The 19,555-nt window shown below is 41.5% G+C and overlaps 1 protein-coding gene across 4 annotated transcripts in view; it reads left to right on the top strand.

Annotated features, from left to right (window-relative positions):
* THRB (thyroid hormone receptor beta) overlaps nucleotides 1-19,555 on the top strand; it is a 346,849-nt gene that overhangs the window by 304,717 nt on the left and 22,577 nt on the right. For all 4 annotated transcript variants that reach the window (XM_036267242.1, XM_036267244.1, XM_036267243.1 and 1 more), the window contains 3 exons: nucleotides 9,266-9,366; nucleotides 14,721-14,868; nucleotides 18,004-18,209. In XM_036267242.1, coding sequence (XP_036123135.1) covers nucleotides 9,266-9,366; nucleotides 14,721-14,868; nucleotides 18,004-18,209 — 455 coding nt within the window. The remainder of the gene's footprint in view (nucleotides 1-9,265; nucleotides 9,367-14,720; nucleotides 14,869-18,003; nucleotides 18,210-19,555) is intronic.

The following is a 19,555-nucleotide window of genomic DNA, read 5'->3' as shown; positions in this document are numbered from 1 at the left end:
TTCTGAGAAAAGATTTTGTGAAGTGGGGACCTCTGGGGCACCTCAGCTGGGAATTTGTAGACAGCAATGAAAGAATACCTTTTAAGTTAATGCAGTTTCATGTTTGTACCCAGTGTCTTGCACACTAGTCCCATACATGTTTGTTAAGTGCATGGATGGATGGATGGATGGATGGATGGATGGATAGATGGATGAATAGATGGATGGATAGATGGATGAATAGATGGATGGATATATTGTTTACCAGAGGGTTAAAGATTAACATGATGCAAAACTTGTTCTCTAATACTAATAATCAAATGTAAATGGAATCAGAATTAGTATGTTGGGAAAGGCTAGAAGATGAACCGTTCAAATTTTTCAAAGTATATAAAGAAATGACATAGGGAAGAAGGTACGAGTGGGAATAAAGCTTAACTCAGAAGGGTCTGTGCTATGGGATGAACTGAGGAGGTTCAATATAAAATTGGAAGAATAACTAAACAGACCAATGATTTATCTTCCTTGGGAATGTTAAAATGTAGTCTCATCCAATGTCCTGACTCAAACTACTCAGAGTTCTTTGCTGACTCTAAGTTGATAGTTCCACAAGATGAGTCAGCAAATATATATTCTTCACCTCTCTGAGCTGCCCAAAATATTTCCCACTCCCAATGATGACCACGGCTCCTTTTCTTTTCTTTTTATCCTCACCTGAGGACATTTTTGCATTTTAGCTTCAGATAGAGCAGGAGGGAGAGAGGGGAGAAGAGAGAGAAAGAGAAACATTGATGTGAGAGAGACACATCGACTGGTTGCCACCCACAAGAACCCAACCAGGGCTGGGGACAAACTGCAACCAAGGTACATGCCCTTAGCAGGAACTGAACCCGGGACACTCTGGTCGGTCGGCCGATGCTCGAACCGCTGAGCCAAACCAGCCAGGGCAACCACAGCTCCTTTCAGATGTACTTCTGCTGGACAAATGGTCTTAGGCAGAAAGTAAAATCAGCCAGATTGGAACTGGTCTCTGAGTTCAGCTCCTCTCCCCTTCTGCTAGACCTCCTTCCTAGGCAGCAACTTCTTCTTTACATCTACCAGCAAGATTTACCTGCCTTATGTTATACTTTATCCCCTGAGGACTGTGTCTGCCAAGGTGCCAGAGGTGCCAGTGTTTCTTCTCCTAGGACCTGAGATGCGGTTGTAATCCACTCAAAAGAATTAAACTAGCCAGCCTCCTGATTGTACACATGCACGGGAAAGCCTTGAACCTGGTGCCAGCCTGAAAGCCAAGCTTACTGCCTGCAGCATGGCTGATAGTGCAAATGTACACAACTCCCCGCCCCCCATACCACGCCCCTCTGGGCATCAAGCTTCTTAAAACTAGAGTTAGCTACGACATGTATACACCTTGAAAATATTATGCTGAGTGGAATGCCAGTCACGTGGAATTACCACGTTTTATATGATTCATTTATATGAAATGTCCAGAGTAAGCAAATCTGTAGAGAAACAAAAATTAGATTAGTGGTTTCTTAGGGCAGTGGGTGGAGAGGATGGGAGGAATGAGGAGAGACTTCTAAAGGTACAGAGTTTCTTTTGGGGCTGATGAAAATTGATTGTGGTGATGATTTCACGACCCTGTGACTTATCTTAAAAGCCATTGAATTGTGTGATGTGTGAATTATATCTTAATATAGCTGCTAATAAAAAAAAGGTAAAAAAAAATGTGAGTAATATTTTATGATGTGAATCTATTTTATATGCAGGATAATACTTATCAATCAGACATTGCTAAGTGCCGACTAAAAAGAATCTTGAAGTCCTTTGTTGAACAAACAGATGGAGTTTACTTTTGTGATAATATGATTGATAAAGTGGCAGGATAATTTATTAGTCTAAAAAATAATGCATCTGAGTATATAAAAGCTGGGGAAAACATATTACCCATGGACTATCATATAACTTCTTAGGTCTTAATTGTGGGCATTATTAACCATGCTTCTTTAGCAGACACCTGATATAATGTGCAGCTGTGCTTCTCAGATGAGCCATGTGGCTTCCAGGGTAGAGTTTCTCATATTTGTTTCTAGACAGAATCCCATACTGACATCTAGTTAGTGTCCACGCCTGGCAACAAAACTGGCACCACGCATGCAAGTTCCTAACCTGGGCACGTGGCCAGCATGCGGTGTACCTGGTGATGGTTAAAAAGGACAAAGATGGAGACACTGAGATCAAAGAGCGGGAGGTGGTTAAGGTCTCTAGGAGAACTGGTTGGTACGTATGTGCTGTGGTCAAGCACACACAGTAATCTTAAGAGAATCTTCACCTTCCTGTTTGTTATGTGCGAAATGTCACTCCCTGATGGAAGCTACTTAATGACGGATAGTGGACTTGGGCATAATGATGGATGTGCCGTTGTCTGTGGTTGACCGTTTTGAGTAAATAAGATGGATCCAATTTAATATTTTAGAGAAAAAAAAGAGATAGGTGGGGTGCACTCGTATAATCCTGTAACCAACAGTTGGTGGATGTTTCTGTAGAAGTTCTGATGGTTTAACTAGAGATGTATTTAATCACCTCTGCACCGACCCACCAAGAAGATAATGTAGGAAAAATAAGAGAGCAAAGCAAAGCATCCATCAGACTACATTCAGAAAACAGAAGGAGCCCATTCCACTCACAGATTGAATCATCATGGGATTGCAGGTTCACAAGAACCTGGAAGCTCAAACAGTTCAGCCATTCACATAAGCTGTTGAGCTGCAGGGAGGGGGGACTTACTGCCAATGCCAAGGGTAAAACAGGCAGGTCATGGTGAGGTCAGGTGAGAGATGGTGAGGGACCTGAGTCTTCTGAACTCTGGTTGACATTCTCCTGCCCTCCCAGGGCATGTCCCACAAGTGACACACTGTCTAATTGTGTTATAATTGGTCCCTGAACATGAGATTAAAAGGATTTAACCTGCACCTCTTTCTCCCTTATCTCTGCCACCTGCACTTGGTACCAAGAACTCAAGTCTTTGCTCTGATCAACTGTACATAACCTCGATGTATAAGGGGTAGCTCTTCTGACAACTTGGATATGTCTGTTCCATCTGCCTTTACCAGGAAGCTGCAGTGTTTTAATAATTGGGTTTCTTTGTTGTTTAAAGTTGTTTTGTGTTTTCTAAGTATGTGTCTCAATGCACACATATACACCACAGTTACACATACTAATCTAAGATGAAGAAACACCCGAATGCTACAGTGGATATCTCTGTGGTGGGAAACTGATAGGCAAATTTGTGTTTTGCTAATTTATATCTTTCAGTTTTTCTATAACAAACTGTAATATTTGTGTAGTTTTTTAATTTTAAAAATCCGGCCTCACTGGTGTGGCTCAGTGGATTGAGCATCATCCCATGGACTGAGAGGTCCCGGTTCGATTCCTGATCAAGTACATGCCCGGGTTATGAGCTCCATCCCCAAGCAGGAGGCAGCCAGCTGATTGATGTTTCTCTCTCACATTGATGTTTCTTTTTTTCTTTTAATTATTTTTATTAATTTGTTTTTGTTATAGATGTTTCTTTTTGTTCCCCCATTGTCACCCTCCTCCCCATCCTCCCCGCCCCATCCCCAGCTTTGTTGTCCATGTCCATTGGTTATGCATACATGCATGTAAGTTCTGTGGTTTATCTCTTCCTCCCCAATACCCCCGCTTCTGAGGTTTGTCAATCTGTACCCTACCTCTATGTTTCTGGGTCAATTTTGTTCATCTGTTTATTTAGTTCATTATGTTCCACAAATAAGTGATTTCATATGATATTCGTCTTTCTCTACTTGGCTTGTTTTGCTTAGCATAATATTCTCCAGGTCCCTCCATGTCATCTCAAAGGATAAAAAATCTTTCTTTCTTACAGCTACATAATATTCCATTGTGTACATGTACCACAGCTTTTTTATTCACTCATCTACTGATAGACACTTGGGCTGTTTCCAGATCTTAGCTATTATAAATAGTGATGCTATGAACATAGGGGTACATATATTCTTTCTTATTGGTGTTTCAGGCTTCTTAGGGTATATTCCTAGAAGTGGGATCACTGGGTCAAATGGCAGTTCAATTTTTAACTTTTTGAGGTAACACCATAGTGTTTTCCATAGTGGCTGCACCAGTCTGCATTCCCACCAGCAGTGTACTAGAGTCCCCTTTTCTCCACACCCTCGCCAACACTTGTTGTTTGATGATTTGTTGATAGTGGCCATTCTGACAGGTGGGAAGTGATACTTCATAATTGTTTTAATTTGCATCTCTCTGATGATTAGTGATGTTGAACATTTTTTCATATGTCTCTTGGCCATTTGTATGTTCTGTTTGGTGAGGTGTCTATTTAGGTCCTCTGCCCATTTTTTTAATTGGGTTCTTTGTCTTCCTTTTGTTGAGTTGTATGAGTACTCTATATATATTGGAAATTAGTCCTTTATCTGATGCATCATTGGCAATTATGATCTCCCATATAGTGAGTTTCCTTTCCATTTTGATAATTGTTTCTTTTGCTGTGTAAAAGCTTTTTAGTTTGATGTAGTCCCATGTGTTCATTTTTTCCTTTGTTTCTCTTGCCTTAGGTGTTGTATCAGTGAAACTTCTGCTCCGCATGATGTCTGAAATTTTGTTGCCTACATTTTCTTCTAGAATTTTTATGGATTCACAAGTTACATTTAAGTCTTTTATTCATTTTGAGTTTATTCTTGTGTATGGTGTAAGTTGGTGGTCTAGCTTCATTTTTTTTGCAAGTAGCTGTCCAGTTTCCCAACACCATTTATTTAAGAGACTGTCTTGACTCCACTGTATGCTCTTGCCACCTTTGTCAAATATTAATTGAGCATATTATCTTGGGTCAATTTCTAGGTTCTCTGTTCAGTTCCATTGATCTATCTGCCTGTTCTTGTGCCAGTACCAGGCTGTTTTGATTACAGTGGCTTTGTAGTATAACCTAATACCTGGTAATGTGATATCACTCCTATTTTGTTCTTTTTTTTCAATATTGCTATGGCTATTTGGGGTCTTTTTGGTTCCATATAAACTTTTGGAGTATTGTTCTAGTTCTGTGAAATATGTCATTGGTGTTTTGATGGGGATTGCATTGAATCTGTAGATTGTTTTGGGTAGTATGGACATTTTAATGATGTTAATTCTTCCAATTCATGAACAAGGTATGTGCTTCCACTTTTTTATATCTTTCTCTATTTCTTTTTTTCAATGACCTGTAGTTTTCTTCACATTGATGTTTCTATCTCTCTCTCCTTTCCTCTCTCTCTAAGAAATAAATTTTAAAAAAAAATTAAATTAGGACTTAATAAGGAACTAATGTACATAGTTTTTTATTCATAAAGGCTGACCATTAAAGTCCACTGAAAAATGCTAGTTAAGTCCAGAGCATCTCTAACCATGTTCACTATAACCCACACCACCCTTTCAATTCTACAAACTTGATAACTAATTAGTTCTCTAAGCATAGAGCCTTCTTACTGAAATTTTTGTGTTGTTTCTGTATGGATGGACTCTCCAAAACTGTGTTTGGAATGAATCAGTACCTAATGAGTTTTTCTGTATATTTTGTTAGTATTTCTTATTAAATTTGAGCCACACCATCATCTGTTACTTGGTAGATAGTGGTATACAACCGTGGGGTTTGGGGTTTACAATCATGTGAATGGGAATACTAACCAGCAAGCAAAGACTCTTTCCAGTGGAATGAACAGTGGTCTATATAGCCCAAAATAGAAAGTTAAGCAAGATGTATAAAATTGAGACTTCTCATTTCCACTTTTGATGATGGCCTGTTAATCAAATTGGCCTGGACATAGTGGTTTTTGTATGGGGAAATGGTATTGCCCTTAAGCCCTCCTTAGTCCCATCTCACTGTATTAAACCTAGTGATCAGAGCAGAGTCAAAAAAGGAAAAGAAAAAGAAAGCAAGATCAAATGTAGCTGATGTGTGAGCATGCATCTCCCCAGATTACTAGGTCTTGGATGAGCTTGAATCTGGATGTCTTAGTCTTAATCAGAGGAGAATCTTTCTTTATCAAAAATCAAACTAGTTTCTAATGCAGATTTCATTAGGTCAGAAGTTTGGGCCCATATCTGCATTATCCTCTCTTTTGGAAACCCTTGCTGAGATCTTTAGCATTCTCGAGCACACCTCTAGCATTCAATCGTTCCCATCTATAGGTTTCATATATAACCCTCCTCCCTTATGTTCTTTGCCACTGGCCGATAGCGGGGATCTTGAAAACTATAACGTCATTCACCAAAGGCAGCATGTCTAGACACCCGGATTTCAGCATGAATGATAGGATCCCTGCCCTCGAGCTGGAATTATACAGACCAGTAGTGAACCAGAGATTACAGACTGAGGGAGGGAAAAGTTCACAGGTAGTGACAATGCAAATAATAAAGGGCTGCTCTTGGGGAAGCACAAGGAGGTATATGAGCACCCAACTTGGACTTTGGTGGGGGATGGGCGGGAAGGCTTCTCAAAGATTTCCCCTTTGTGATTCTGGACATAGCTCTATTCCAGTGCCTACCACATTGTATGCAGATGATCTCTTATTGTCTATTTCCCCTCCACACTGACGGCGTCCTCAAGAATTAAAACTTAGTCATCTTCAGATCCTTGGCACATTGCCTCGCCCATACTATTACTCATAAATGTTTATCAAATGGAACTATCCTCTTTTATTTTCTTTATCTCTTTGTTTTTTATTAACAGCTTTATTGAGACATATTTCACATACCATAACATACACACATCTAAAGTATACAAAATATATCCACACAAAACAATGGTTTTTCATTCAGTGCTACTGTGTATATTCACAGAGCCTTGCAACCACCAACACTAAGCAATTCTAGAACATTTTCCTTACCCTGAAAAGAAACTGTATTCTTCAGCAGTTGCTCCCCATTCTCCTCTCCCTCCAGGCCTTGGCAACCACTAACCTAATTTCTATATCTACGAATTTGCCTATTCTAGACATTTCATGTAAATGGAATCATACAATATTGTAGCCTTTTGTGTCTGGTTCCTTTCATTCAGCATAACATTTTCAAGATTCATTTGGTGCATATAACAGTTCTTCATTCCTTTTCATGGGTGAATAATATTCCATCGTGTGGTCATACCACACTTTGTTTACCCATCCACCACTGGATGGACATTTGAGTTGTTTCCATCTTTTGGATATTATAAATAATGCTGCTTTAGACAGTTAAGTACAGGTTTTTGTATAAACATATGTTTTCAGTTTTCTTAGGCATATAGCTAGGGGTGGAATTGGTGGGTCATATGTAACTTCATATTTAACCTTTTGAGGACCTGCTGAACTGTTTTCCAAAGCACATTTTACATTCCCACTAGCAATATCTGAGGGTTCCAATTTCTCTATAGCCTCACCAACATTTGTTATCTTCTGTCATTTTTATTGAAACCATACTGGAGGATGTTAATTGGCATCTTGTTGTGTTGTTGGTTTGCATTTCCTCGAAATGGTGTTGAGCATCTTTTCATGTTCTTTTCTTCATTTTCAACTTTTTTTTCCTCATTGAGAAAATAGCCAGAACTGGAAATACAGAACTGGAAATAAGCACATAGTAGATGCTAAATAAATGTTTTCTGAATTCATAGATGCATTTTTTATTGAACACACAAATCATTACAGTCCCCTTTTTTTTCTGCCCAGATCCCTCCCAGAACTCTCTTTATTCAATGTCTAATGAGAGTTTTGAAGCCCTAGAAGCGAACTCCACAGACTATCATGGTTTCCATGATGCAGAAGTCAACTAAGAAAAGCTGTGATATTTAAAGATAATCCCGTACATGACCAAATCTCACTTTGAAGTCATTTATCTCTCTCCCAGGAACTGACATTTAAAAAATAAAATAAAATCTGAGCAAATTTCTAAGAAGTTGTGAAAATGACTCATTTTCTTCTGTTTTCTTTATGGCTTTGTTCTGAAAAGTTAGCCCTCAGTGACCTAGTTTAACAAAAGATCTGTGGAATTATCATGGTAAAACATAGTGTAAGTCATCTGTCCTCTCAACCTGGCTAATCTTTACTGAAACCAGTAAGAGTTTACTGTGTCCAAGAACTTCATAAGGGACCATGATCAAGAAAAAGAATTATTTTGTTTTCTTGGCTTCTCCCTTCTCCACATCCCAACAAATCAGACCTTGTTTTGATTTTTTTTTTTTTTTATCTTATTAAAGCTATGTGCTTCTATGGTAAACTGTTGATACATATGAAACTGAATCTGCCCTTCTGAATTAGTTTCTTGTGTTTGGACATCATCTACAAGTGAAGGGAAAGAGGCAAAGACCAGTGGGAAGTCGACTGCTTCTGTTTCTGTTTTTAAACTTGAGCTTCCTGAGTCAAGGATATAAACTAATAGTACAGTAAAAAGGGAGCTGTCATGGTTGGGTTATTTTTCCTTAACAGATAGAATGTCTATTATTTCACACTACCCAATGTTGTTGGGTTGTGTATTGTATCACAAGTTTAGCAGTTTTATTTTTAGATGGCCTTATTCATTCTACTTAAAGTTAACTGTCTAGTTTTAGAAAAAGACCAGCATAACTTATACTGGAGGACTAGAAGGTAGTCCACCTAGGTTTTAGTCTCTGCTGTTAATTTCTAGGGTAACCCTGAGGAAGGTCAAACTTCTGAAGGCCTGTTCACCTTAGAAGAATTCAATGATCTCCAAGGACCTTTTCAGCTATAATGTTTGCTGAATTTATTTGCATGGTGCTTTGATTTCAAAGTGGATCAAGTCTTCTAAGAGCAAGGTCTAAAATAAGCCCTATAAAAGAGACGTTGTCTCGGATCCTGGCCTCTGCATGATTCATTGGCTCCAGCAGCCTTTCGGTCTGTTCCCACTTTGCACAGCAAGTGTGATCACACTTATTTCTAAGGCATTCTGAAATCCTGGGCCTAATATTAGCTCTGTAAGTGTGAGATAAGATGCTAGGTAAGTATAAGATACTAGGGAAGTCTATTCAGTCAGGGAAAGACTTTTGAAGGTTTTCTTGTTAAGTGGTTTCTTTACCTTTTATATGTAAAACTCAATGGTCAGGAGCTATAGATCCTAAAGCAGAAATTATGTTAAAATGTATAAAAGAATTGTCTTGCCTCCTCTCACCCACCTTGCCTCCTGTCCTCTCCTTATCCTCCCCCTGGCTCTAGTGTATCTTTGACTTTAACACTATTGTTTTCTCACGTTCTTCTTTTTTCCTCCTTCACAGGGTATATCCCCAGTTACTTAGACAAGGACGAGCTGTGTGTGGTGTGTGGTGACAAAGCCACTGGGTATCACTACCGCTGCATCACCTGTGAAGGCTGCAAGGTAACTGTCCTGGGGCCAGAGCTCAGAAGCTCAGCCCAGCTCCAGGCCCCTCCCAAGCCTCCCTCACAATGTAGAAACTCGACCCAAATTCTAACATTCATGGCCTGTGATCTTCTAGGTATCTAGCTGGCTTCTTCATTTGTTGGCATGTTCAAGAACTAAATTTTCTTCTCCACATCAAAAATAACTAAATGAATTTTTGGGAGAGTCTGATGCCTAGTTTTTTAGATAAGGAGAAAATAAAATAAAAATAAATTAACAAAATTTTTACTTGGGCCTTGGCCAGTGTTGTTCAGTGGTTAGAGCATTGGCCTGTGCACCAAAGGGCCACCAGTTTGATTTCCGGTCAAGGGCACATACCTAGGTTGCAGGTTTGATCCCCAACCCTGGTCAGTACATGTGTGGGAGGCAACCAATCAATGTGTCTCTCTCACATCACTGTTTCTCCAACCTCCCCCCCCCCCCCCCCAGCCCCACTACCACATTCTCTAAAAATCAATGGAAAAAAATATCTTTGGGTGAAGACTAGCAAAAAAAAAAAATTCTCACTTTGAGTTTTAAAATGCGTAACTATATTATAACAAGTTACCATCCCAAGAAATTACCATTTCTCCTCCTGTTTCATCTCCTGTGTTTTGAAGAGACATAGTTCACTCGACCTCAGGCTGTATTAAAACTTATGAAACAGGTCAGTCTTCCCTCCTCCATTACCTTACCTCCCCTCCTCTCCTCTCCTTCCCCTCCTCAAGCTACCCCATTTCCTCTTAATCTTTGACCCTAAGCCCCCAAAATGAACATGTTAGCTCAATTTCAAGCTAAGGGACCCCACAGGAGAATGATGTTTCATGCAAATTCCCTACTTTTTGTGCCTGAACTTAAGAAACACAGCAGAAACCTGCTCAAAGCTAATCCAGCCATTGGACAGAAGTCATTTCTAAGGTCCCAGGGTCTTATATCTGCAATTTGGAATGAGATGTAATGTTCTCATTCCTCCAGACCCCTTTGATCTGGAATCTGTAACCTTTTAACAAAGATTGGGCTAAAGGTTACTGTTACATCTATGAAAATAATGTCTTAAGGAATTTAATGGAACTAATTATAAATAAATCCTGGCTATTAATTAATTGGGGAACTATCTCTTGAAAGCACAGTTTTATTGACTCGATTTGAAAATAATGAGACTACATTGCTTTGGATACATTCTCCTATTTTAAAAGCTCAATAATTCAAATGGACCTTTTTTCTAAATTAGCCCCAATTCATAAGGCTTTGCCAACCTAATTATGCAGCACTGAGATTTTCAAATCAATTTCTAATGGGAAATTTTGAATTCTGGGAGAGACTCTAATGAAAATTCTACTCAGTGATCAACTCCCAAAATGGCTCTGAAGACTGAATGGCTCATGAGCAACTGACTTAAACAAAGGGAGAATCAAGTATATTAACCAGTGTCCCTGCCTCCCTCCCATATGTCTTCATGATGATCAAGAAACCTACTAGCCTCGTTTCCCCAAATCACAGGATATTTGGGGCCTGATTCAACTGAGGTTTACTTAAGAGAAGAAGTCGTGTAGAATAAAGCTAGATTTCTCAGCTTCTGCCTTTATCTCAGTTCAGAATCCTGTTTCTAGGGCTGACTCAATGCTAAAATCAGAAAGAAGGCGTCCTAGGGTGGTTATGAAGATTATTTAATGTGAGGACAAAGTTATCTTGGAAAAAAAACAAGAGTATCTCAAATGAAACATAGTTTTTAAGTGTGGCCAAAGATTTAAAAAAAAAAAAAAAAAGAAGAACACTTCACATATTGTTTATTCAAACTTGTCATTGAAAAATAGTTCTACCCGCCCTGGCCGGTTTGGCTCAGCAGTTAGAGCATCCGCCTGCGGTCCGGAGAGACCCGGGTTCGGTTCCCGCTAAGGGCACGTACCTCGGTTGCAGTTTGTCCCCGGCCCTGGTTGGTCGTGCCGGTGGCAGCCACTCGATGTGTCCCTTTCACATTGATGTTTCCGTCTCTCTCTCTTCCTCTCTCTCCCTCCCACTCTGTCTGTACAAAAAATGGAAAAATGTCCTCGGATGAAGATAAAAAAAAAAAAAGAAAAGAAAAAGAAAAATAGTTCTACCCAATACTTGGAAATGTGTGTAGGGAGAATCATTTTTGCCCTATTTTGCCTTGAAGACAGTGGAGATCTGTTTGTATCTTTTGTAGAACGAATGTTGATACTGCTCCACAATGAGTCTTTTTTGAAGCAAGACTGAAAACTTTTTTAACAGTTGCCCAAATATTGAAGTAGGAGGGTGACACTTAGCATCATTTCGGATTATTAAGAAATGGATCCATTGCACATATGCATGAACAATGGACATGGACAACAAAGATGGGGACAGGGCGGGGGGGGAGGGTATCAGTGGGGGTAAAAGAAGAAACATCTGTAACAAAAATAAATTAATTAATTTTTTAATAATTAGTTAATTTTTGGAAGGAAGGAAAAGAAAAGAAAAGAAAAGAAGAGAAGAGAAGAGAAGAGAAAAGAAAAGAAAAGAAAAGAAAAGAAAAGAAAAGAAAAGAAAAGAAAAGAAAAGAAAAGAGAGGAATCCAGGTCTTCTCAAAATGCAGGGAAACACATTTAATGTTGATATATAAAAACAAAATCTTAACTCACCAATAAATTGTCAATGAAATACAGGGTTGGGGAAAAGTAGGTTTACAGTTGCGAGTATGCAAACACAAACTTTATGCTTATATTATTATTTAGTATTATATTCTTTTTCATACAAACAACTGTAAACCTACTCTTGCCCCACCCTGTATATGTCCTTATTCAGTAGCTGGGACATCTCTTTTGTCAGCTCACCTCAAAAAGATTTTTTTGTAAGTAGACTAAGTTAAATATTTTCTATCCTAGTTTACTTCTAGAACTTAATTTTGTCACTTTTTAAAGTTAAGAAACCTAGTATCTTTACTTTGACTTGAATAAAGTGGTTTCTTATCACGTGTCAAAATATACTTTTATCATAGCTTAGGGAAGGGCAACACTTTAAAAGGAATTTGGTCTATGAAGTGCCCAAGGAAAGTCGTCGGAGATAAGCCACAGAGAAGATGGCACAATGAGTAGCAGAGCCTGCTACCTCGACACTCTCTTCAAAAGAAGCAAAGTATAAAGTGTTGCATTGGTTCCATTTAAAAATTCACAGAGTCGCCTTTTGGGAGAAATTAATGTTACTCTTCTGCCTGATATATCACACTTCATTCTTTCCTTAATGTTGTCTGACCCTTCAGTATGCTCCCCGCCCCCAGAACCTGAGTCAGCATCAGAGTATGGGTGAGAAAAGGGTCTCCCGACTACAGATAGAGCAACAATTATTCTGGGCTCATAGCAGCAGGTCCACATCCTCATTGGCTGCCCTGGACATTGGTATCTCCACCTCTAGGGAAACTCTGTCTCCTCCAGGAGGAGGTGTGCTACCCGGCCCCTCTTCTTCCTGTCTCTGCCATATGTCTTCTTGCCTGGAATTTTCTGTTTTCTTTTCCCTCCAGGCAGGGGTAAGCCTTGAGGGGTGGATTGGACAGAGGGTAACAGAGGTGAGGAGGGAGGTTCATAGGAAGTTTATTTTTCACTCTGGCATGCCCTGACATTCATGCTTTGGTAGGATTTCGCCCATCTTGAAGACCCAGGGAAACATGGCCAACCTGCCGAACCCCACGTGTGATCTGGTGAATCTTGTAGCAGCATATCAACAGCCTAACATCCTTCAAACTAATGGGCCCAAGTGTTTAAGGATGCAAAACTTAAAGACAATGTGACAGTGTTTCTGTTAGAACTTGAACAATAGAAATGATGGTTTTGCACACATGCCCCAAAGTCAAGTCCATTCGTTTCAGTTATTGTTCTCATTTTCCCACTTTGCCCAGTATAAATCCCACCTTTGCCCTTTTCTTTGTGAGGCAGAGCTCTTGTGTCTGGGTGAGAAATGTGCAAGTGGCGTATGTACATAATCAAAGCCAAGAAAAGTTAAACAGATTCATTAAAATGTGGGCGTAATCTAGGTCAACTGGTATTTCAGTCCTCTCATTTATGTAGCCAAGTTAGAGGTCCCCCTTAAGCTTTAGTTGACAACATCCTTTAAAATGTGTTTTGCCTTGCTATTCTACTGAAGTGAAAGGGGTTTTTTGTTTGTTTTTTCTTTCCTTTTTTTTGAGGGGTGGGTGGGAGGGGACTATTTATCATCTGTTCATGTAACATATTTAAATAATACAGTAAAATTGGATTCAGTTTATAGCCTATAGGTTATTAAGTAAACAAAATTTGGAGCCCAATTCTTGAGTTCCAGCCCAGGTCCAGTGTGTACTTACCATGTGATTTTGGACAAGTGATTTAACCTGTCTGAGGCTTAGTTTTTTAAGCCCCACAAGGGAGATCTTGAGTATCTACTTCATCGGCTTGAAAAAGACATAGAAAATATGTGTACAGCACTTTGCAATGTGCCCCTCACAATAAGTGCTGTCTGCTATTATCAAGTCCTAACAATACAGAAATGTATTTGCTAACACTTAAGTATTATGTCCAGAAGGGTTCTAGTATAACACCCTTGAGAGTGTTATATGAGTCACCTAAGCCTGGAACTAAATGGTATCCTCAGAAAACTTTACAATGGCATTCTCTCAGGCCTCAAGGAAGGGAGAAGCACATTGAACTTTGGGGTGCATGTCTACAGATACTGAAGAAAAAGAGTGTGATGAAGGGAAAAACCCCAATGCAATGAGCTAGGGGAAACAATGGAAGAGAACCAGACATTTTCTACTCCCCAAGTACTGTTGTTTGAAGGACTGTCTGAGCTGGTCATGACCATCTCCAGCATCAAAAACAAGAATTAAACTAAATATCTAAGGGCAGTTATCCTCACTTAATTACTAAATGATTAAATTATGACAACAAAGTATTGCCAAGTATCCAACTCTTTTATTCTCCAGTATAAAGTACAGCAAATCTCTTCATAGCTTAATTTAGCAGCACAATTATGACACTCTATGAAATGAAATACTATAATTTATTTATATTACTCAATGTTTAGAAAAATGTAAGCAAACACTAGATTGTTCCATTAGCCTCCTTTCCTCGAATAAATGCCAAAAAAGATGTTAACTCTGGAGTCTTGTGACATCTTCGTCAGCTGATTTAGAATTCTTTAGATTCACTTTGATTCAGCTGTTCCTATATTTGAATAAGTAGAGCTACAGGCCCATACAGAGGTAAGGTCCGACACAATCCATCACAGTTATGTGGACAGAAAATTCTGGAGTCATGTATTTCTAGAATATATGAAACTGTTGTCTTGGGTCTTTCTTCCCCATGTAGGGTTTCTTTAGAAGAACCATTCAGAAAAATCTCCATCCATCCTATTCCTGTAAATATGAAGGAAAATGTGTCATAGACAAAGTTACACGAAACCAGTGCCAGGAATGTCGCTTTAAAAAATGCATCTATGTTGGCATGGCAACAGACTGTAAGTAATCCTCTTCCTTTGCTTTATATTCAAGGGATGTTGATTGGGGAAAGGTTTGGTTCAAGGAGATCAGCCAGGCAGAAAAGCAAGCAGGAACCCATGTGGACAGAGGGAAGATACGTACCATTCCCACAGTCATTGCTGGGTGGTTTGCAGCCTACCTCTCCTTTATCAACACCTAACTCAAGCCATCCAGCTGATGGATGAGGGAAAGTGGTTAAATTATCCCTGTCATGTCTGCAAGACGGTTAGCAATACTCTGTCTGCAAAGGGATTACAAATGGGAGGCCTTGTCCATTCACCTTGGTAAGATCTAATTTTACACACAACATTCATGTGGCAAGGGCCTCGTGGACAAGTCCTACTCTTTTTTCAAAAGCAGAGCCAGGAATTTATTTTGTGGCCATTTTTGGAGACGGGGCACTGGCAGAAAACATCGTGATCAGAAATTTCGGAAGAATGTGAAGCTGAGTGCTATTACATGAGTCACCCTGCTGGTGGTTAGTTGGTATATTTTTAGCCCTAAAAACATTCCAAAGTGAAGTCTTCCTACCCAGTTTTCCAAGCGCCACAGCATATGGCGGTGAGATTAGCTGCTGTTCAGGTCTCTTCTCCACACTGTGGAAGGGGTTTACACCAGCCGCTTCGATTAATCCAATAATAAAATAAGAATTGTGTCATTCTGACTGTGTGGACTTTCTTTGGCCAACCATCAGGGTTAATGATCTCTCCTGGCATAAACTTTTTGCACATCAATGAAGGATTCCAGCCTTTAGTTTATAAAAAGGAAGGGAAGGGAAGGGAAGGGAAGGGAAGGGAAGGGAAGGGAAGGGAAGGGAAGGGAAGGGAAGGGAAGGGAAGGGAAGGGAAGGGAAGGGAAGGGAAGGGAAGGGAAGGGAAGGGAAGGGAAGGGAAGGGAAGGGAAGGGAAGGGAAGGGGAATGCATCAAGGATTTTTTTCTCATGAAAGAGGAAATAACCATGGTTTGTGTTTATGTGACTAATGGGGTTCTCTCTGCTAGAACAAAAATATCTGTGGAATGTCCTGGTTTGCCTATTAAAGAAGACGGAATGGGGAGTCTTAAAAAGGAGGAAGGTTGTGTTAGGGTATTGGGCTGGAAGTCCCGGGTTAATCCCACCTTGGGCTGAGCGTGTTCTTTGTCTTGATCTTTTAAAGGCTTTTAGTCATTGCCAACAACATGCCTGACAAGGGTACGTGGAAATGCCTGACCCAGAACCACTTAGATGTGTCACTATAACGAAGTTATTATTAAGTATCCATTTCATTGTTTTACTGAGAATTTAAAGATAGGAATGTTTATGAGGTCAAAAACTCAGTGTTAATCTGGACCAGGTCGGAATTCATTTTGAGTGCCATATTTGTTTGTGAGGTATCTTTATAGGAGCTCAGGCCTTAGAATCAGAAAAACTGTTGGAGTCCCAGATCTGCCACTTACTAGCTGTGTGACCATAAAGCTTATTTCTGGTTTCCCTTCCATGAAATGATCACCTATTTCACAGGTTGTTTTCAGAATTAGATTAGATAATGCACGTCAGATGCGATCATCCCTGGCACCGTAGATGCATTTGGTAAATGGGGTTATAAGTAAAGCCCACTTCCTCTTCTCCGTTTAGTGAATGAACTGCAATAACTCAGCAGGGCTCGTTCATATTTCCCGCCCTTGTCAGTGCTCACCTGATGCTGATGATCTGATCAAATCGAGGTGATCTGGGTTTCAGTATTCTGTTTGCGGACCAGCCGAGCACCTCTGGTTCTCTTCTTCCTGCTATGTTTGCTTTTTTTCTTTTCCTACCAGGTTACACTTTCATCAAGAAATGACCCTAGGACAATGATGTTGTAGGACTGGAGTCAGGAGTTTGGGGTCTTGCCTTGGCCCTGCCATGAACTTGCTGTGTGACTTTAGGCAAGTCATGATCTCTCTGGATCAACTTCCTCCTCTGTGAAAGGAGAGAGTTGGACTAGATATCTAGGCCCTTCTTGTCCTAAAAGACTAAGATTCTGTGGTGTGAATCCTTAGCCTTTTCATTCCACTGATAGTTACTAAGAGTCTGGTGAAATGACTTGGTTTAGGACATTAACCACAGAACTATAGATTTCCTATCACCGGCCCTTCTTGTTCCCTTCTGCATAAGTGATCAAAGTCATGGCTGCATTGACTGAGCACTTTAGTGCATTGTCACATTAACTACCTGTGAAGCGGATATTATTGACCCCACTTTACATGGAAGAAATGTAAGCTCAGGGAGCCTAAGTAACTTGTCAGAGGTCACACAGCCAGAAAGTGGGAGTATCAGAATTCCAACCCGGATCCTAAGCCTGGGCTCCTTTGCCACAGTAAGGGTTGACCAGGTAGAGAGTAATGCAAAGTGAGTACCTGTGGCACCCAGGATCGGCCCAGCCACATTCCAGTTACTCCTTCAGGGAGCTAATGAAGAGTTGGAGGGAGGGATCACCAGCCTCCCATTCACTGCCACAGAACTTCTCCCACCTCCTTACTCAGAGCCTCTTGGAGGGAGGAGGGGGTCAGAGAAGCCATGAGAGTGAAGTCTGATGATTGGCCAGACCGACTCCTCTGGGACCGGTGGGTAGGGTAGGTTTGTCCTCTCCCTGCTTCTCATTTAGGGCCACCTTTTGTGAACTCCAGATGCCTGGTGTCCAGAACCCCGAGGTTCTGTTTTGAAAAGAGCTAGGCACTGAGGTCTGGCACCCGGGCACATGTTAGACAATGACTAGTCAATGACAATATGCGACCAAGGGGGAAAACGCCCCAGTGTGACCCACCTGGAGGCCCCCCACGCCATCTGCGTGTCGGCGGCCCTGGGACATGCAGTCTGCCGTGTGTCTGGCAGTACCTGGCCAGGCTCCGTGTGTCAGGGAGTCCCTGGCCAGGCTGCTGTGTGTCAGGGAGTACCTGGCCAGGCTGCCGTGTGTCGGGGAGTCCCTGGCCAAGCTGCCGTGTGTCTAGGAGTACCTGGCCAGGCTGCCGTGTGTCAGGGGGTCCCTGGCCAGGCTGCCGTGTGTCGGGGAGTCCCTGGCCAGGCTGCCATGTGTCGGGGAGTACCTGGCCAGGCTCCGTGTGTCAGGCAGTACCTGTGTTCTCTCCCCCTCTCCCAGTGGTGCTGGATGACAGCAAGCGGCTGGCGAAACGGAAGCTGATTGAGGAGAACCGGGAGAAGAGGCGGCGGGAGGAGCTGCAGAAATCCATCGGGCACAAGCCAGAGCCCACCGATGAGGAGTGGGAGCTCATCAAGACAGTCACTGAAGCCCACGTGGCCACCAATGCCCAAGGCAGCCACTGGAAGCAGAAACGGAAATTCCTGGTGAGGCTCCCGGGCACAGCTGGACGGCAGCTGCCCGCTCTCTACCTCACTCCCTTAGTCCTCACCGCCCTGGGGTGCCGGGTGACCGCCCCGGTGACCGCCTGGGTGACCCGCCCACCTGCCGAGAAGGACACAGCAGCTCTGGGAAGTCGGGTGCTTGTAGAGCCAGGTCGGAGTCTAGGTCTGTCTGAGAATAAAGGTCACCCCTGTCGTCCACTGTTTGCGGGCCACTGTGTTCCAGATCAGTTTCTAAGGCCATATAATCTGCCCTGGCCAGTTTGGCTCAGCGGTTAGAGTATTGGCCTGCAGTCCTGAGAGACCCGGGTTCGGTTCCCGCTAGGGGCATGTACCTCGGTTGCGATTTGTCCCCGGCCCTGGTCGGTCGTGCGGGTGGCAGCCACTCGATGTGTCCCTTTCACATCGATGTTTCTCTCTCTCTCTCTCTCTGTTCCTCTCTCCCTCCCACTCTACCTGAACAAAAAAAATGGAAAAAAAAAGTCCTCAGGTGAGGACAAAAAAAAAAAAAAAGACCATATAATCTATTTGCTTTTATTAGTAAGGTCATCTGTGGATTAATTAGTAAAATTATTTACTGCAGGCCTTCCCTTTTTATACTCATTTCTTCCCTCAGAGGCCCATATATATACATACTTAGTCCACTAAACCCGCTCCAAAATATTCCCTTTAGAATAACCCCTAGAACAAAGTGCCCCGTATCTCAAATGCATTTTTATGTCAGCAGAAGTCAAAAGGTTTCACTTAAAATAAATTATCGCAAGTCCAGGAAGACAATGGATGGGACAGTAAGGCCGGGGGCTAGGAGGGGGCAGAGAGAGAAAACAGGCCTTTCAAGACCCTTGTTTGAATGTCGATGTTTGATGTGTTTTATAAAAACTAACCATTGTGAAAGTCCTTCCCATTTTTGTCTCCTTTGGCCTTCACAATGCTTTGAGGCTGTGATTACAATCTCTGTTGTATAGATATGCAAACCAAACTCACAGCCTCAAGTGGCTCACCCAACATCATGTTACCACAGTGTCTGAGCCAGGCCCACAGGCCAGCTCAGGTCTCTGGTTCCAAATGCAGGCCCTCCACCCACCTCACCAGATGGACCACCCATCCCACCACCAGTTGGTGTTTGACCGTCACAGAGACTGACCCTGCTTTTGGTTTATAACACGAACCCTTTAGGAGTATTTCACTGAGCCCTGCATCAGACATGCTGTTGGTTTATGTGTGTCTCCAGGGTCCAGTAGAGTACCTTCCCACCCGAACGAGAAGGTAGAGTGGTATAATGTCCTTGTACTCAACATCACCATTATAATGGGATTTTGTGTGTGTGTGTG

This window comes from Molossus molossus, unplaced genomic scaffold, assembly GCF_014108415.1.
Source record: "Molossus molossus isolate mMolMol1 unplaced genomic scaffold, mMolMol1.p scaffold_m16_p_18, whole genome shotgun sequence".
Classification (NCBI taxonomy): Eukaryota; Metazoa; Chordata; class Mammalia; order Chiroptera; family Molossidae; genus Molossus; species Molossus molossus.
Note: the sequence above shows the minus strand (reverse complement) of the source record. Positions and strands in the feature narration are given on the sequence as shown.